Source organism: Lepisosteus platostomus, chromosome 12, assembly GCF_059453375.1.
Source record: "Lepisosteus platostomus isolate fLepPlt1 chromosome 12, fLepPlt1.hap1, whole genome shotgun sequence".
Classification (NCBI taxonomy): Eukaryota; Metazoa; Chordata; class Actinopteri; order Semionotiformes; family Lepisosteidae; genus Lepisosteus; species Lepisosteus platostomus.
Genome location: NC_142622.1, coordinates 9,992,183 through 10,010,535, shown reverse-complemented (window position 1 = coordinate 10,010,535; position 18,353 = coordinate 9,992,183). Strand labels below are relative to the sequence as shown.

The following is an 18,353-nucleotide window of genomic DNA, read 5'->3' as shown; positions in this document are numbered from 1 at the left end:
GCTTGCATCCCTAGTATTCTGGGCAATACATTTTAGACTTGTCTTTCTCTAACGAGGAAGCCATGTTAAATTCAAGCCCCAATCCATGGAAATAAGCTAAAAAATAGACTTTTTTGAAAAATACAATGTCCCGTGTAATTTGTACCTCAGTGTCAAAAAGTACACACCATTGAGCAACTAATGTGTCTCAAGTGCAATAGGCCCTATAAACACAGAGATGACTAAATTTCCCATAGGAAGCCATGGATATTTAAGTGCCTATGTGTTGTTAATTTAAGGGCCCAATTTATTTAAAAACTAGAGGCACAATAATTTTCTCAGGGCAGCTTACTTACGTCTCTGGCTCCTTTTCATTTTGCGATTTTTGCTGGGGCTGAAGAACGTTATTTACCAGCTCAGTGATACCACTAAAGGGAAACCACCTGTTTAAATAAGCAAATAGTGTGACTGAACAACCAAAAGCAAAACAAAAACATTGCTGTGCCCTTAATCTTTGTATTAAATAAAATCCGACAGGAAAATGAAATAGAGGTAGTCTTTAAAAAATTAATGCTAACAACAATGATAGCTCCAATAATAGTAATTATAACAAAATTATTAGCGTCAATAATAATACTACTGTACACAGTGATAGTTGTAAAAAGAAGTATCAAGCAGGGAAGCTACAGCCAATGGGGAATGGGCACCGCAGTAAGAAATCAGCCAATAAGAATGTATAAAAGGGGATATGTACAGAGAGAGAGAGTCACACATGTATATGTATGTGTCATTTTACTTGTTCAAAAAGCAGGTAGCAGAGTAGACGCATCCAGCCCACATGTGGATGAAGTAAGAAGCCGCATGAAGCTCTCTTACAAGCCAATCAGGAAGCAGATGACACACTAGGTACAGCCCATCGAGGTATCAGGGACACACCTAATACCAAAGAAGCTGCAGGAAGCACAGGGCACACAGCAAAAGGTAGACGCTTCAAAGCCTATAGCACTTTCAGGTTATGCATTACTTACTGTGCTGGCTGAGGCTTTTGTTCTTCTTTGACCCTAAAAAGATAAGTTTGCACAGCTCAGTGCACACAGAACTCAAAACGAGAAGGAAAACAATGAAAAAGCAACAAATGAGAATGACAATAATGAGAATAACGCAACAGAAAATGTAATTTAAGTAGTGAGACAAATTAATAAATGTGTCCTCAAAGCAAAGGATAAAAATAAGAACTTAAAAAAGGAAACACAAACATACAGAAGGTTCCAATGTGAGTGATGGCGACCATGTCTAAACCCACATTTCACTGTCCCGATCACTGAATCTCTGCCTGAATTGATTTGGAGCATTCAACAGTATAACAGAGGAGTAGATTCTGGTAAAGCAGACCAATCCCTCCCTTGAAAATTGTTGAAAAGTTGGCCAAGAGCAATAAATAAAATCACATTTACATCTCTGTACATTCAAGGCTTGATTAGCCTTAACCCGTATTATCATCAACAAATACAAATGAGGCACAGCATCTGACAATGGAAATGCTTTTGGGCATACTTTTTATTTTATTTGCTATTTGAAATAGACTGCACTTAAAAGAATACCGTAACTTCCAAAGTATTCATGATAAAATTATTTATCTAAATTCATTTAAGAAAGACTATTTTGTTTACATTAGAAAAAGATCATTTGTGTTAAATATAATGAATAACCACATTCTTTATGAAACTTGTAAGTCAGGAAAAAAAACACTTCATGGAAAAAGTCCTTCAAGGACCCTGAAGCTGAGTAATTCAGCCCATCATCTTGAGTGATTTCAAGGCAGTCACAGACAAAAATATATTACATATATTTTCTAAATGTTAAAAAATGTATGCCTTCACTCCTAAACATTTCCTCCTGCTCTTTTTACTGTACTCAATTTGTCATAGCTCTTCATCTGTAATTGTCTTTACTAAATAAATGACGATATCTACCATGAAATGAAATGGTAGATATTGTACCTTTACAAAGTGGGAACCAGTACATTTCATGAGGGAGACATGACATTTGTTTAGAATTATCTATATGTTGTACTTGGTGCAGAGGGAAGGGATGGAGTAGTGGGTTAGTATTAGACTCTGGACTAATGACAGACAGGCTATGAGCTATGAGTCCTTGCTACAGGCACCTTAACTGAGGTACTTTACATCCGTTGCTCCAGTTCACCAAGCTATATAAATGGGGAGCAGCATTCTTAGGGGCTAATTCCTTTGGGATAATCCGGACTGGGGATGTAGTCACAAACTACCTTATGTCCTTAACACAATGGTAATTTGGAAAAGCCATGACCCAAAGACACTCAGTTTGGATGTGTACAATCACCTTTTCTTTTTGCTTATGTTTTGTGTTGAGTTTGTTCATATTAAGGCACTAAGCTAAACGGCCTAATTGTAGTTCAGTTCAGACAGTTGTGGATTTGACCTACAGTATACAATTCCTAACATAATTAGATTTGAGTGACATTATGGTAGTCCTTCACCTTCCTCTGTGGCACAAATTTAACTAGTGCTGAATCCTAATAAGTTTTAAACATTAAAGCATTAAGTGTAAATACTGTACATGTCTTTAAAGACTAATTAATTGTACTTAAAGTCAACTGTAAGTATCAATGCTCTGATTAAAATAATGCTAGTATAGCTTGTGAAAAAGAGATTTATACTTGCATTTCAGGCTGTAACCCTGAAAATGTTGGGGGAGAGAGATGAGCACATTAAAAGAGCATTCATTTCGTCAGAAGGATAGAAAGCAAGCACCCAAGTCTTCTCTGATATGAAATGAATAAGTTAGAGACACAGGTTAAAAAAGAACTTGGACTTTACATTCAAATCTTGTAACAGTCTCCTGGTGTGACCTTAAAACAAGCTATAAAGGACAAAAGTCAACAAAGACTATGCTTGCCTCACATTAATGAATTCAGTCTCCACATAAAACACAACAGAAAAAAACATCTTTACTTTCGTGTTGTGTTTAGAATGTTTACTTTTGTATTACGGCATAGAGATAAGGGGGCTCTAATCATTTGTAACCATTCTTATGTTCACAAATTGCAGTAGATAAGGCAACAAAGGTTTACTTTTGCTTTACAAGAGTTAATACTAATAATTCCTTACACTTAAAGTATATAGCGCTTTTCTGGACACTCCACTCAAAGAGCTTTACAGGTAATGGGGACTCCCCTCCACCACCACCAAAGTGACTAGTAATTACCAGCATTCTAGACAGCTTCCGAAAACATTATTTTCATTCAAGTGAAAGTCTGCACAGTCAAGTCATACTATTAACAGGATTAGTAACAAACTAATGACATAGAACAGATACAGATATTAATAAAGTACATGTTCTTCAATGGATTTGGATATTCAGAGCAGAAGAACAATTCAGAAAACTTAAGACATACTTAATCCATCCTTTCTAACACTTCATTATCACTTCAACGATATGATGCACATGTACTATGGATAGGATCAATGACTCTAATTAACAGCATGTACTGTATGGCCACCCCCAAATATCTTTCAAATAACTTATAACTTAGTAAATTCAATAGACAACCTTCTATGCCACTTGATAAACTTTTCTTTTACATATCTTTTGAAGAACTATTTGACTTAATGAAAATCTTATAAATATTTTTTGTTATAGCACACCAATATGTAAGACTGCAACTATTAACATACTGCATCTAGTTTTACAGGATTTTTATAGGATATACCCCATTCATTTACCACCACTTTCCTAGGGCAGTGCGGAGGCTCTGTGGCTAAGGATCTGTGCCTCTGGCGGAAAGGTTGCTGGTTCGTATTCTGCAGCTTGCAGAAGAGTCCTACTCTGTTGGGCCCCTGAGCAAGACCCTTAACCCCAACTGCTCCAGGGGTGCTGCATAAATGGCTGACCCTGTGCTCTGACCCCAAGCTCCTCTCCCTGTCTGTGTGTGTCTCATGGAGAGCAAGGTGGGGTATGTGAAAAGACAAATTCCTAATACAAGAAATAAAGTGATCTTATATTTTTTTACCCGTTTGAATATACAGGACTTTTCTTCAACTTTTGCATTAAAATAGTGAAATTTAATAAAGAAAGAAGTAATTCAAATGGGAGCTCAAGTGACACAATCAGAGAGGAAACTCTACAGTCCACATATTGGGGCGGAGCTGCACCTGTGGCTGGAAAGTTTCTGGTTCAAATCCCGCAGCCAGCAGAGAAATCCTACTCTGTTGAGCCCCTGAGCAAGACCCTTAGCCCCAGCTGCTCCAGGGGTGCTGTATAAATGGCTGACCCTGTGCTCTGACCCCAAGCTTCTCTCCTTGTCCGTGTCTCATGGAGAGCAAGCTGGAGTATGTGAAAAGACAAATTCCTAATGCAATAAATTGTATAGGGTTATTATTATTATTATTATTATTATTATTATTATTATTATTATTATTATTATTATTATTATTATTATTATTATTATTATTATTATGGCAGTCCATTAGCTCACCCCCAGGAATGATACCCTGAGTTTCTACTCAACAGTGAACTCTAGGGTGTGCTAAGAGAACAGCATTACAAGTCCCCATGGAACATTCCCTGCCAGGGTAGAAAACAGCAGAACTTGTTTCTGGAGGAGCCCTGCACTGACTTCACCCTTGGCATTCAGGCATTCAGGTTATAGCAGCGAGTGAAACCAACATTTTTTTAAAGAAAAGAACATTTAAAAAACTTAAAACCGCAAATAAAAAGGCCTATAGCAAAAAGTATATAATTTACAAATGGCCAAGATAATTATCTTGACAAGAATGTGATTTCTCTCACTTGCTTCTGTTCATTGGCTCCTCCTTTTTAAAAATAAAAACCCCTTTAAAAAGGGCTTGTTTTTTTTCCCTGGCCCACATTCAGTATTAAACACATTATTCCAGAATATCTGGTGATATGAACCCAGAGGAATAAGGGATTAAATACATCATTAGCACAACTCTCCAAAATATATTGCAAACTGTTTTTAATCCTTACATTGATATTAAAAATGTTCTAGAATTCTAGCATGCTAACTAATTATCCAATATACTGCTGGATTTTGTAACACTTGGCCCTTTAATTGCAGTATATATAATGAATGAATTGCTCAATTAAACACCTGTACCTATGAGGAAACTATATAAATGTAATAAAATGAAATGGCAGATAAAAAGCAAGCAGGTGTTCTATTACTGTACATATGTTTCATTTTTTTCCATGTGGTGCATTTGTCTCACGTGTCAGTAATAGGCACATCTTAATGATACATTTCAGAAGACTAGAGAAATCAACATGTTTAGATTGTAATAGTGAATTCACTACATTGCATTTATGTGATGGGAGTAGTACTGCATTTCTCTGCTTAAAAAAGCTACAGTAATTTGACTCAGGTCAACATTCACCAGAAGAGGGAGACAGTGGAACCACAATACAGTCACAAATGGTTAATTTCATGAACTTTTCCAATACAATTTATTTGGGTTAACTAGTGTGTTGTAATCCTTGTTGTGATGCTTTTATCCTAAAACATATTTCTAGCTGTGGTAACTTTCATATCTATAAACATTAAATTAAGCATTTCATAAAACAAAAGGTGAATCGCCGGTGGGTATACTTATACAAGAACATTTCTTACATTAAACTCTCATAAAAATATGTATTGAAAAGTGAATGAAGTCCCAGTTTATAGCGTGTCTGTTTGACGTCACGGCTTCCTGCAACTTCATCATGGGAACTAAAAACCTATATTAAAAAACACTTAATAATTATAGTTTTTAACATAACAGAAACTGTAGGGTTAAGTGTAGTTTTTAACAGAGGCAATCACACTAGCTAACTCTAGACAAGTGCCTAAACACTGAAAATGAATCAGTCTGACAGCTCTCTTGCTGCACGGTTGGCATAGAAATTACACAATGAGCTGTCATACAAACTTTAGGACTGGAAGAACTGATCAATTTAATTTGTGGAGCCTTAAGAGTTGTATTCAACCCACACACAGAAAGAGATCCCCTAGTAGGAAATCAGGAGCAATGCTGAAACAGTTACAGTAAAATGAGACAATTGTGTGTCACACTGCATGTTACATTTCACTGAACACTATTCAGTGCCTGCCTTCACAAGAGATAGTCCTTACTACACAGTTCTCTGAGATTCACTTCTTTTTCCACCTGCTCTTAGGCAATCAAAACCAAGGGCTCCAGCCAACTCAGTAAACTATGAAACTCCATCCCATTTTGTAAGCCAAATTTCTCCCAGAATTTAACATGATCCAGAAATCCAATCCACTATCTTTTCCTGTTTAGGAACGTATCATTTTAAAACAGCGATACGTTGCTTTTAAAAAGGTTTTTGTTTTTTGTGTTCAGGTTTTAAAATAGAGCATACAGTACAAATAACAAAAGCTTTAACACACATACAGTATATTGCGATAAAAAATCGCATACAGCAGCTGAAGAAAGTAGGGTGAAATTTTCTTGTATCTGTCAATTATTAATGATTTTTCAGAAAGATATCATGTACAGTATGAATGTCATACTACCTGCAGAATGACCAGTCAGATGACACCACAGCAATGGAACCAGGAGGGTGAGTTTTGTGGATTAAACCACAACTATCAACTCTCTTGTGTCAGTGCTGATTAAATTGCAATGTGTCCTATTTTTAGTGTTTACTTACGTTATTAAATAAAAGGCAAAAGTATCACATTACAGCTTCAATAGTTCAAAAGCCACGTAGAGGACTTTTTAGCTATACCACGGCAATGCTGTTTGATAGGTGAGTAAGGTATAAATTCTAATTGGTAAAGAAATACAGGGAAGAGAGTAAAAAGTGCCTGCAGATAAACATAAACAGCATATATCCATATATCAAAGAATCTAATATAATATGCTCAAAACATTCACAGAAAGCATCACAAACTAAAGCAAATAAGCAACATGCTGTAGATTAGCAATTTCTAAAAATCTAACACATAAAAGCTAATCAGTTAAAGAGAGATCTGAAACTGTCTCTTCTTCATTTGAAATATTGTTTCATCTAAGTATACAGTAAATATACACCCATCTATGATAAACTGATTTCTCTGAGATTGTGTTTCCTGCTGGAAGCAAAAGTCTCTGGATTTCACAGAGAAAGCCAATAGAAGAATGTATTATACTTTCTGGCCAGTGACACAGAGATGATACTGTACGTGACTGCATGAACTCAATGATGTTATCAGGAAACTCATTATCTCAGCCACTCCAAACCATATATTAGAGGTACTAGAAAGTCATTACTTTTTTACATTACAAGTCATTAATTCAGCAGCTTCTGCTTTCCAGTTGACCGTAACAACTTTGCATAAGCAGGCCATCAAAACGAATGCCACCCCACCCACAAAATTTGAGAGGGATAGGGGCAAATGAGGGAACAAACTCCTCGCTTCCCCTCTACGACATCACTCAATTAGTTCTCCTTGACTCTGCCCGCCAGCAACTAAAATATAATAAAATAGCCAATTGGTTTCTAACAGCAATTAACAGGTTCTTTTTATAGGGCTTTAAAACACAACCGGGTGTTGGACCAAGAAACACCAGAACACATTGTAAAAATGTAGCATTTGTTACAAGAGGACACTTAACAATAAATCACAGATCATACTACAAAAAGGTATCCAAATTGATTCTCTACGTTTGTTTCCGGGGAATTCATTCAATAAATTTGTGCTTTAAATTTATCAAAAAGAATATTCATGAGGTACAGTATAGTAACTGCAAACTTCCATAACCTTAAAACATAGTGCAAAATAACCCTAAAACATCAAGGGAGCAATACACACCAAATAAAATAACACAAACCGTAACAAAAATGTTACAGAATTCATTTCCCTCGATAAAAGATCAAACTTTGAGTTCTAATTCCCCATCCATCTATCTTCTCACCATTTTATCCAATTCATGGTCGCAGGGGAGCTGAAGCGTATTCTGGGAAGCAACGGGCAAGGATACACCCTGGATGGGATGCAAGTCGACTGTAGGACACAGACACACAAGCTCACAACAGGGCTAGTTTTCCTAGAAGCCAATTACCCTACCAGTATGGACTGTGGAAGGAAACCGGAGCACGAGAAACAAACCCATGTGAACCAGGGGAGAACATACAGACTCCATGCTGATAGCACCCCAGGACCAGACACTGTAAGGCAGTAATACTATCCACCAGCATCTCTTATTCCCCAATTGAATAAAAAAGTAACAAAAGCCTATACAATGAAAAAAGAAAAAGATCCAGTGCAGGAAAAAGAAGATGTGAGATTCATTTGCTACCAGCAGTAATGATGTCAGGTGTGGTGTACAAACAGTATGTTTGCATGAAATATACTGTGGAATACTTCCAGTTATGTTTGTTTCAGTTTCATTTTAAGATTATTTTAGAACTCAATGTAATGGCCGCCGATGAATTGTTTTTGTGCCTGCCTTCTTGTGTTTCAAGCACTTAAGGATTGTCTAAAGTGATATAAATATCTACAGTATGTTATTCACCACTTTCCTGCTCCCACCATTTTTGTGCTTTTGTGGCAGAGATTTAGGATTGTTAGATTACAGGCTGCTTACTCGGTTACTTTTTTTTAAATTAAATCACAACAAATAACAGCTGGTTAAGGCTCTGCCACATGGATATCTGCTAGGATGGAGCTGAGCTGCAGTCAAACGAAGGCTAGTGAATTCGCTCTGAACCTGCTTACAAAAGCGTGATTGAGTTTGTAGATGGTTAGGTAATAATACTCCAGGTGAAATATAATTGCTGTTTTGATGGAATAAAGCAAAAAAAGTTTCCCATCTACGTAATGAAGTTAAATGGCTTTGTAATGAGAGCATACATTTAACTGAAGACTTTACAGTGAAAAGCTACTTAATGCCTCAGTGTTAAGCCAAGTTGCCTGAGAAGTTGTAGAATTCAGAGCTCAAATCTTTTTTTTTCCCTGGGGCCTTATAAATGTAGCTTGAATTAGACTTGAAGTGTCTTTCTTTTTGCATCTTTAAGTAGAAACACATCAAATTGACTGTAGCCTGATCTCCTCAAACCAAACTTCACAAAAACATTTTGAAGAAATGTTTTGAAAAAGTTATGTTTATGTTTACTTATGACTTTAAAATAGTAGGTGAGTTCTTAATATCCCATTCAGTCATGCACCTCAGTATTGAATTAACAATAGTCAGAAATTGCATTTTCAATTACTTTGTAAATCTGATTCCCCTCGTTAAATAGAACCACAAACTCAGTAGTTGCCTTAATAGATCTAAAACATCTGTCAGGTGTGAGAAACTCAGTGATTATTAACAAGAGGCTGAACCAGCCTGGTGGTCTGTCCAGTATACAGTGTGATAAGAGATGGCAGATCAAAGACTTATCATCTCGATTTCCGTTGTACATCCATACCACAGAGAACGTAAGCACACTTTCAGGAATCGTTCTTTACTCATTTGGATTCACACCAAACACATTCAGTCTTCTCTGGGTAAAGAATTTGCTCTGGTGCATTTTCCCCACCCCAAAGGTGTTCGTGCTGTCATTCCACTCGATAATGTTAAAGATTACCATTTGGGATCAAAATGGCAATCTTTAACAGTACAGGGTCTTTTCTTTCCTAAAGTCAGTGACAAATTGCTATTGCTTTTTCCAAAGTGGGCACCACAATATTTTCTTAACACCACATTACACTCTACACAGAGCTTGGATACTGCATTGTAGCAGCAAGGCATGCTAAGAATTAAGCATTATAAAAGACATCTACCTGTAAAAATCTTTCTGTGGCCTTAATGAGACTGTAACTCATCAGCTTACAACTCTTTACTGCACTGTCAACCACTAGAAATGCAGCTAAAAGGGTCCTCTCTGATAAGAAGAATACCCCATGTCTGTAGCAGACAAGGAAATTATACAGCTGCATTAATTTTCAGAAACACCTTAATGATGTACGGTGCAGCAGGACTCTTCTCAATCTGGAATCAAGATGATGGGTCAGAGGTCACTGTCCATCACCCAAAAGGTGACCAACCAAAGAAGAACCTGCAAGATTATACCTGAGGACATCGTAACCAATTACCTAAACTGTGATTTCCCAGTTTAAAAGGTAGTACACAACTAATTTCTTGGCTCATTTTCTTCTCTCTCTATCTAACCTGGCAATCTGGCTTTACCAATCATGTGACTGCAACCAGTCAGGACTTTAACTTCCTTCAAGACACCAGGCTGAGAGTGAGTCAGTAAAGAACAGAATTCCACCCAATGTATTCTTTCCGCATCAGAATATATCTTGTGTTTCATGAATTGTAATTTTCACCGGATCAAAGAAATTAATACAGTTGGACTCCTTTTGTCAACATCCTGACTATCCGGGTATATTCAGAAAAAAGGTATAGCCGGAACTAACTAAATTTCTCCCACTCACTCATCTTACTTGTAGCAGAACCCAAGCAGATGTTGAGCAAAGAAAGTTCAGAAAGAAGCTAACTTTCTTGGAGAGCTGTTCTCAATACAGTCCTAAACAAAACCTCCCCTTCTCTCTCTGGCACTCCCTGGGATGTCCCTGCACAGAGCCAGCAGCGAAAGGAAATCAGACCAGGGTGATAATCCAGCCCTAATCTAAAACTCATCAATAAATATCTTTATCAAGAAATGTGATAAAGCAAAGATTACGATCCTAAGTCCTAAATTTAATTGTCTTTGAGAATATGATTGCGATTAACCATATGATGAGACTGATATTACCTACGAGACAGACAATAATAGTAATAATAATAATAATAATAATAATAATAATAATAATAATAATAATAATAATAATAATAATTGCTTACACTTATATAGCGCTTTTCTGGACACTCCACTCAAAGCGCTTTACAGGTAATGGGGACTCCCCTACACCACCACCAGTGTGCAGCCCCACCTGGATGATGCGACGGCAGCCATAGTGCACCAGAACGCTCACCACACATCAGCTATCAGTGGGGAGGAGAGCAGAGTAATGAAGCCAATTCACAGAGGGGGATTATTAGGAGGCCATGATTGGGAAGGGCCAATGGGAAATTTGGCCAGGACGCCGGGGTTACACCCCTACTCTTATATCAAATCTTATCCTCATTAAACTGTATATTAGTAACTGATGTCTTTGTAATCCCAGAGTGAAAGATCAACCATTTATATAAATTGATTCTATTGCTCTTGTTGGTTTGTTATGCATGTTTTCATCTACAAACTTTAGCTTTCCAACTTTACCGAGTGGACAGAGTTTGCACCACTGTTGTGACCAACGGGTTTTTGGTCCATTGATAAATTGGTCCGTGGATAAATTGCACTACTTGGGAGTTGATTTTGATGGTGGTCTAGCTTTCCAAGCCGAATTGTCACGAACAGTTCTTTCCGGGCCCTATGCAGACGACACAATCCGGAATAGTGAGAAAACACTAGGAAAAAGTCATGCAGGGGACGGGTATGGAGACAGGGGGGCGTGTGCAAACAGGAAACCAAAACAGAAGTATAAGTCCATGGCCAGGAGATCCATCCAGGAGATTAAAAACCAGGAACCGGGTCGGGACCGGCGGGGGGGGGGGAACAGGAACAGAAAGTTAAAACCATAACGGAGCCAGACGCAGCAGGACCCGGGCTCTCACTAAACGGAATACAATGAAGAGCCTCGAATGACGTCTGCGTCGGGCTTTTAAGGGGGAACTGAAGAGGGGCTGGAATAAGGAACAGGTGCGGGTAATGGTGCGGAACAAGGAGAAGCTGGAGCGCCCTTAAGAGGAGGAGTAGCGATCGTGACACGAATAGAGTACTTGATGCTGAAAGGGATAATTTCACCAACATTTCAATGGGTTAATTGTGATAAAAGCAGGGCTTCAGTCTACAAAGAGCATAGACATGAGAGGATTTTAGAGGTTATAGAGTGAAATGGGGAACTAATTACATTAATGCAGAGAATTAAAAATATAGTAGACCTCTATATTAGTGAAGGAAATCATTGGAAATGTTGGTGTCTGTGAGCTCATAACATACAGCAGATATACCCATATAAAGATAGACAAATATTTAGTCAGGATTCTGGAAGCCAACATTGTAAGCTGAACAGTCTCTCTCTTAGTACTATCGCGAATGGAATTTACTCACATAGGAAGTACAGTGTGGGTAGCACCAATGTAAAAATCTCGAACCTTATCCTACTTTAAAGTTCAGTCTTTACTTTGATAGAAAAAGAAGGTAGTATAATCCTTTTTTTCTTATTGTCATGATTGTGTTAAACTGCTCTTTAAAGGTTAGGTTAAGTGCTTAAGGCTGCTTTGCACGTGGTGTCCTGGGCTCAGGTAGCACTTTTCTGTTTTACAGGTAGTGGTAGTGTGAAGTCAAGAAGCTTTTACATTAATTAATGTACATTTTAAGGCATTAGATTTTAAAGATTTAGATTTTAAGGCAAAGCCTTAGATATTCATTGGTTGGTACTGCAAAACAGAGCACAAAGCAGCTTTTCCTATTGCACATAACATTATTATTAACCTTAATTATACTAAGAGAATATTATATTGTATTTGCCTTTAAATATTGGCATAGCAATTTTCTGTTAGAATTTGCAACCCGTATCTTTGACTTTCAACACTTGCTGACAAAAAACATTACTCGTTGTCAAATTGTATAGGGAAAGGATCATCAGAACAGCGGGGAAGCCGCTAATCTGCTGCCAAATATAACTAAAATCCATCTGTTTGCAAAGATTACCTGCCAAGCTTCAATCGAAGCTGTTCCTATTTTTTTCATAGTGTCACTTCTGAGTGGCATAGAATTCAGCCACTCCTTGAGACAGGCTTGTGCACAAACCTTTTTAATAGCAGCCTGCCCAGTCCAATACAGGAACTAACTTTAATTATCTGATTGTGTTCACTTTGGAAAACACAGGGGCGTAGTGTTTAGTGCTGTTGCCCCACACCTCCTGGGTCCTGACCTTTTGAAAATAAACAACAGCAGCCTCACACATTCCTGTAGTAGTCACCAAGCACAACAGAAATCAGAACAGGATCATTATGACAGGAATAATGAACAATCATTTGTGGAAATAGGAAAACACAATTACCACAGCTGCTGATATTATGAATAATATTCTAAAAGGTCATATGGTAAACTATCATATAAACCTGGAGTTCCTAAACTTATTTTATGTAATCTACATGTGATTATGTAATCTACCGTTTAGAGTAATTCTGCAGAGAAGGTATACTGGACCATGTTAACAACATATAAACCATACAATTAGAAGTATATTGTCTGTGATGAATGTGTGATGAATGTGTGAGGCCAGCAGCCATGTCACCCTGCAACTCACAACTGGCAACCCACTGAAGCTAAGCAGGTGTGAGCCTGGTCAGTACCTGGATGGGAGACCTCCTGGGAAAAACTAAGGTTGCTGCTGGAAGAGGTGTTAGTGGGGCCAGCAGGGGGCGCTCACCCTGTGGTCCACGTGGGTCCTAATGCCCCAGTATAGTGATGGGGACACTATACTGTAAACAGGTGCCGTCCTTCGGATGAGATGTAAAACCGAGGTCCTGACTATCTGTGGTCATTAAAAATCCCAGGGCGTTTCTCGAAAAGAGTAGGGGTGTAACCCCGGCGTCCTGGCCAAATTTCCCATTGGCCTTAACCAATCATGGCCTCCTAATAATCCCCATCTATGAATTGGCTTAATTACTCTCTGCTCTCCTCCCCACTAATAGCTGATGTGTGGTGAGCGTTCTGGCGCACTATGGCTGCCGTCGCATCATCCAGGTGGATGCTGCACATTGGTGGTGGTGGAGGGGAGACCCCATCACCTGTAAAGCGCTTTGAGTGGAGTGTCCAGAAAAGTGCTATATAAGTGTAAGCAATTATTATTATTATTATTATGAATACCTCTTACAGTATGCATAATTCCAAGTGGCATGTGATATTTGGGAACAGTTTACCACAGGAACATTTTCAAAATCCCACAGGTATATCAAATTATCACACCTGAGGTTATGTGACGTATCTTTTCAAGTAATACAGACAGCACATTCCATAATGGTGGACTCAATTCCTGAATTTTTGCACTTTCTTTATGGAGTTTGCGTGTTTGCGAGTTTTCAAAGGCATGGTGGCTAGCCTGCATGCCTTCTTGATCATGATAAAAGCAGACCTGCAGGAGAAGGAGAATACTAGTATAGGCTTGAGAGGATTTTAGAGGTTATAGAGTGAAATGGGAAGCTAATTAAATGTCACTTTACCCATGGATCTGTGATGAACATCTGACATACATCATTAACAATAAAGGTTACATAACCTCAGCAGCAAACCCCCTTTCCCAGCAGAGCAATACAAGTGAAACACTCTTAAATATGAGCATTCTAACTGTGAGATGCACACTGCCTTGAAAAGAAAAATTCAAACCGAGGAACCAACAAAGTATAATAAAAACTGTCCACTAACAAAACTAACAGTATTATAATTGCAAATAACCTAAGGGCAGTTGAAGCTATCTTTAAACATTCATTGCTTGACATAAGCTTTAATTCTAAACCATTTATCTCTCAAGGAGACTCATGCTGAAAGAACTAATTGGTACCAATTGTTTTCAAAGCTTTTGTGGCAAAGACCTTCTGATTCCTCTAAAGCTCACTCAACAGAATTGTAAAAAACTATACAATCTACTCTTTAATACATGGTTTGTGCTAGGTTGTCTCAAGAGCATTTTAGATAAAGTTAAATCAGTTAACAATGTAAAGATAAAAACATTTTTATCTTTTTTAAGCAAAGCTTAGAAGTCAGTCATTAATTTCATGTTGTTAAGGCACAGGCCAGTTAATATACAGAATGAGAAATTTAAACATTCTAGTTTAAAAATCTAGAGATAACTCCATAAATTCCATTTCAGTAATGTTGTTTGTTTTTCTAGCATGTTTTTGTCTGTTTTGTGTCTAGCAAAAGAAAAATGTTGGGGTGTCGGGGCTCGAGATTGCATTCTGTGAGACATTCATGAGCATACATCATCACATATTGGGTACTTAAAAGAAAAAAAATATTTGAAACCAATAAAGTCAAAATAGGAGATCTTAGTACTAATTCAGCACCACATCACAAGCCCTTTAAGTGAATTTCTAAATGTAATGAAATGACACATCACTTTCTATAACTGTTTATCCAATTTGGGATTATCGTGACCCAGAGCAAGCAACGGGCACAAGGCAGGATACACCCTGGATGGAACACCAGTCTAGCACATACAGTAGACTCAATAATCCACATACACCAGGGCCAAGGTTTTATAGAAGTCAATTAACCTACCAGCATGAGGACAACATACAGTACAGTACAAACTCCACAGCACCCTAGATACAGAACTGTGACCAGGGCTCCAGCTCTACGAATCAACAATGCTTACTACTGTGCCACCCTGAGAATAATATACTCTACATAATTTATGATTTGGAGATGTGGACAGTTTACCAACAGCATCTAAAGATCCTTTATCAAGACAGAATGCAACAAACTAACAGATGTCTGGTCATTAGAAATAATAACAATTTCATTTATTTGATATATTGCCTTATACAGCACCTTGCAGATCACATTGTGGTAAGTGGACCTCACTGCACATACAGTGTTAGGTTTAATATTTTTAGTTGCATAGACTGGTCTTGTTTAAGATATAAATACATTTGGGATTTTCTTGATTAAAACACATACATTTTGATGCTTTTCATAATGCTTAACTTCCCATTTTGGGTAACCATTTGTAGATTTGTAGGTTTTCAAATTCTGATTAGTAAGTCTTTTATTAGAAGTAACTTTTTTTTCAAAATGACAAAAAGTGAAAAACAGAGACACAGAAAACCAGAACTAGCCAGAATAATCTACTTATATTCATAAGATACTATTCAAGGAGGAATAATGACATCAAAGAGTCAGATGTTTTGTGGATGTTTATTGAGTCTTTTAATTAAAATAAGCTTTGGCTTAAACAATATGCTAAGAGGTAGTGGAACCCAAAGACACCCGTGCAGACACAGAGATGGGTGGAATATGCAGCCATGAGGAGAATACAGTGATTCAAGAAACTGTATGAAAAACTGCAGGAACGCTCCCTTCAGAACATCAGGATTCGTTTGTACAGTATATATGCTTCTGAAGATCACCGGGAAAAGTTCTTAAGAATCCCTTGCTGAGCTGCTGGGAATGCTGTGCTATTTCAAAATGAGTGACAAGAAATTAGTATGTGGAGAAACCCAATTTCTGTCAACATTTTGCAGAGGTGGAAGGGGTCATATTTAGCTACATTTTAAAAACCGGTGCTAACATTTGAGAAGATGGATAAATGCAGCTCATCACCTAATGTCACCTCAAACTCCCACCTGTTCTTTGAAAAAAAAAATCTTGCTGGAAATTAACACTCTTCTGTAACACTCTGTATTTCCTCTGCTGTTGATATTGTACAGGGACATAGTAGTGTCTTCATATATTTTTAAAGTCCTCATGGGAATACGCAGGAGAGTGATGCCATTATATCTAAACCTCTCTTAGGAATATGTTGATGCCTCAGTAGCATGTTGTTCTGGCACACAGATTAGCCAAACATATTTAGGTTTATTTACTAGAATTTGTCTTAAAAGATGAATTGAAGGTTGCAGCACAAAGCAGGTATTGTTACAACAAAAGTGAAGCGTGACTGTGATCTATTTTAGTGCAGGTTATAATAATAGCCCACACTGCTAACAATAGCAAAGTAATGGATATCCCTTCTCTTGTTTTTAAACCTGGCCTCTTGCTCCTTCATTGCGAAATGTTTCATCACAGCCATGATTCTTGTGTAAACCAGAAGCTATAGTGCGAGGGTTCTCAATTAGTATGATGGTACAATATCACGTGATACAACATGACAACACATATCAGGTAGAGAGCTAAGTTACAAAGAGGTTTAAACAGTATACTGTAAATACTGTACAGTTTGATCATTTTGCAGAGGATTCATATTTTATTTTCATATTTCAATAGTAGCAGGTCACTTATTCTGTGTAAGACTTGAAGATGTTGATGAACAGATAGGCATTACCATTTGTATAATAAAATTGAACCAAATACTTGCAGACAACATGTCCTTTATTTTAAGTAGAGTCTTTTGTGGTACTTAATATCGAGGTGCTGTACAATAAATCAGACAATGGACAACGTAAAAATGTAAATTAAACAGAATTACAAACTAGAACAAAAAAATTTAGTTTTAATACAGGGTATGAAAGTGCTGAGTGACTTGTAAAATCTCGTTGGGTTGGAATAGTCTTCCTTCTAGCAACAGAACAGATGACGCTGCCTCCCAGAGATTAGAGCCTCATAGTGAACTGATTGAAGGCAGGAGACCAAAGAGTTTAAAGAATCTGCAGTTGGATAGTTGGTTCTGACGTATTTTAAATTTTATTCTAAAACCAACATGTAGCCAGTGCGTAAAGGCTAAAACAGGTGATACACACTCGTGGATTTTAGTTTTGGTGACGATCTGAGTAGCGGAGTTCTGAACATGATGCAACTTAATAACATATTTGGTTATACCAGAAATCATATTGTTACAATAACAGATTAAAGCATGCATGAGCTTTTCTGCATCACACTTGGAGATTTGAATACAGATGCAAACAATGTTACAAAAATAAAAAGAAACCTTCACAGCAGTTACCAATGTGTTGATTATAATATAGACCAATGAATAGTCAAAATAAGCCTTTTATGTGTAGTTATGGAAACAATCATTAAGACTTGAAGATACAACATGCTTTGATTTTCAGAGGGCATCTGATAAAGTTCTCCTTAAAAAATCTATTTGGGAACAAGATTTCCATCAGTCTTGAGAAGTTTCCCAGTCCCAGCTGATGACATTAATGTGGATCCAATTAAAACATATAACGAGAACTGGACAACATAGATGTAGGCAACCATTATACTACTATTCATATTTTCTGTTCATTACCCTTACAAGCATGCTACCCATTCTACTCTTTTTTACACTTAAAAAGTTCACCTCATAGTGCACCTTTCCACATGATTTGTTTTAGCAATGGTATAAATAAAGGGATTCCCATACTTTAAAAAGCACCCATGCAGGAATAACGTATTTGCATTACAATTCCCCTGAGTGTGCCCTCCTATACAGACATGCCTTAAAGCTCTTGCACAGAATAAACTGGCCAGACTTCACACATACACAAATTTATACCAAAAGGCCATTGTCTCCTCTAGATAACAGCTCTACGGCAAGGCCATATGCTCTTATAATCAGATCCTCACTTAAGTGCTTTTAGTGATCA

The 18,353-nt window shown here is 37.4% G+C and overlaps 1 protein-coding gene across 39 annotated transcripts in view; it reads right to left on the bottom strand.

Annotated features, from left to right (window-relative positions):
- The window catches only part of rims2a (regulating synaptic membrane exocytosis 2a), a 267,753-nt gene that overhangs the window by 223,455 nt on the left and 25,945 nt on the right, over nt 1–18,353 (bottom strand). For 34 of the 39 annotated variants that reach the window (XM_088600907.1, XM_088600866.1, XM_088600868.1 and 31 more), the window contains exons 2-3: nt 1,008–1,040; nt 336–422 (exon numbers count right to left, since the gene is read on the bottom strand). The exons of the other annotated variants lie outside the window; for them this stretch is intronic. In XM_088600907.1, coding sequence (XP_088457033.1) covers nt 336–422; nt 1,008–1,040 — 120 coding nt within the window. The remainder of the gene's footprint in view (nt 1–335; nt 423–1,007; nt 1,041–18,353) is intronic. 39 annotated transcript variants of the gene reach the window in all.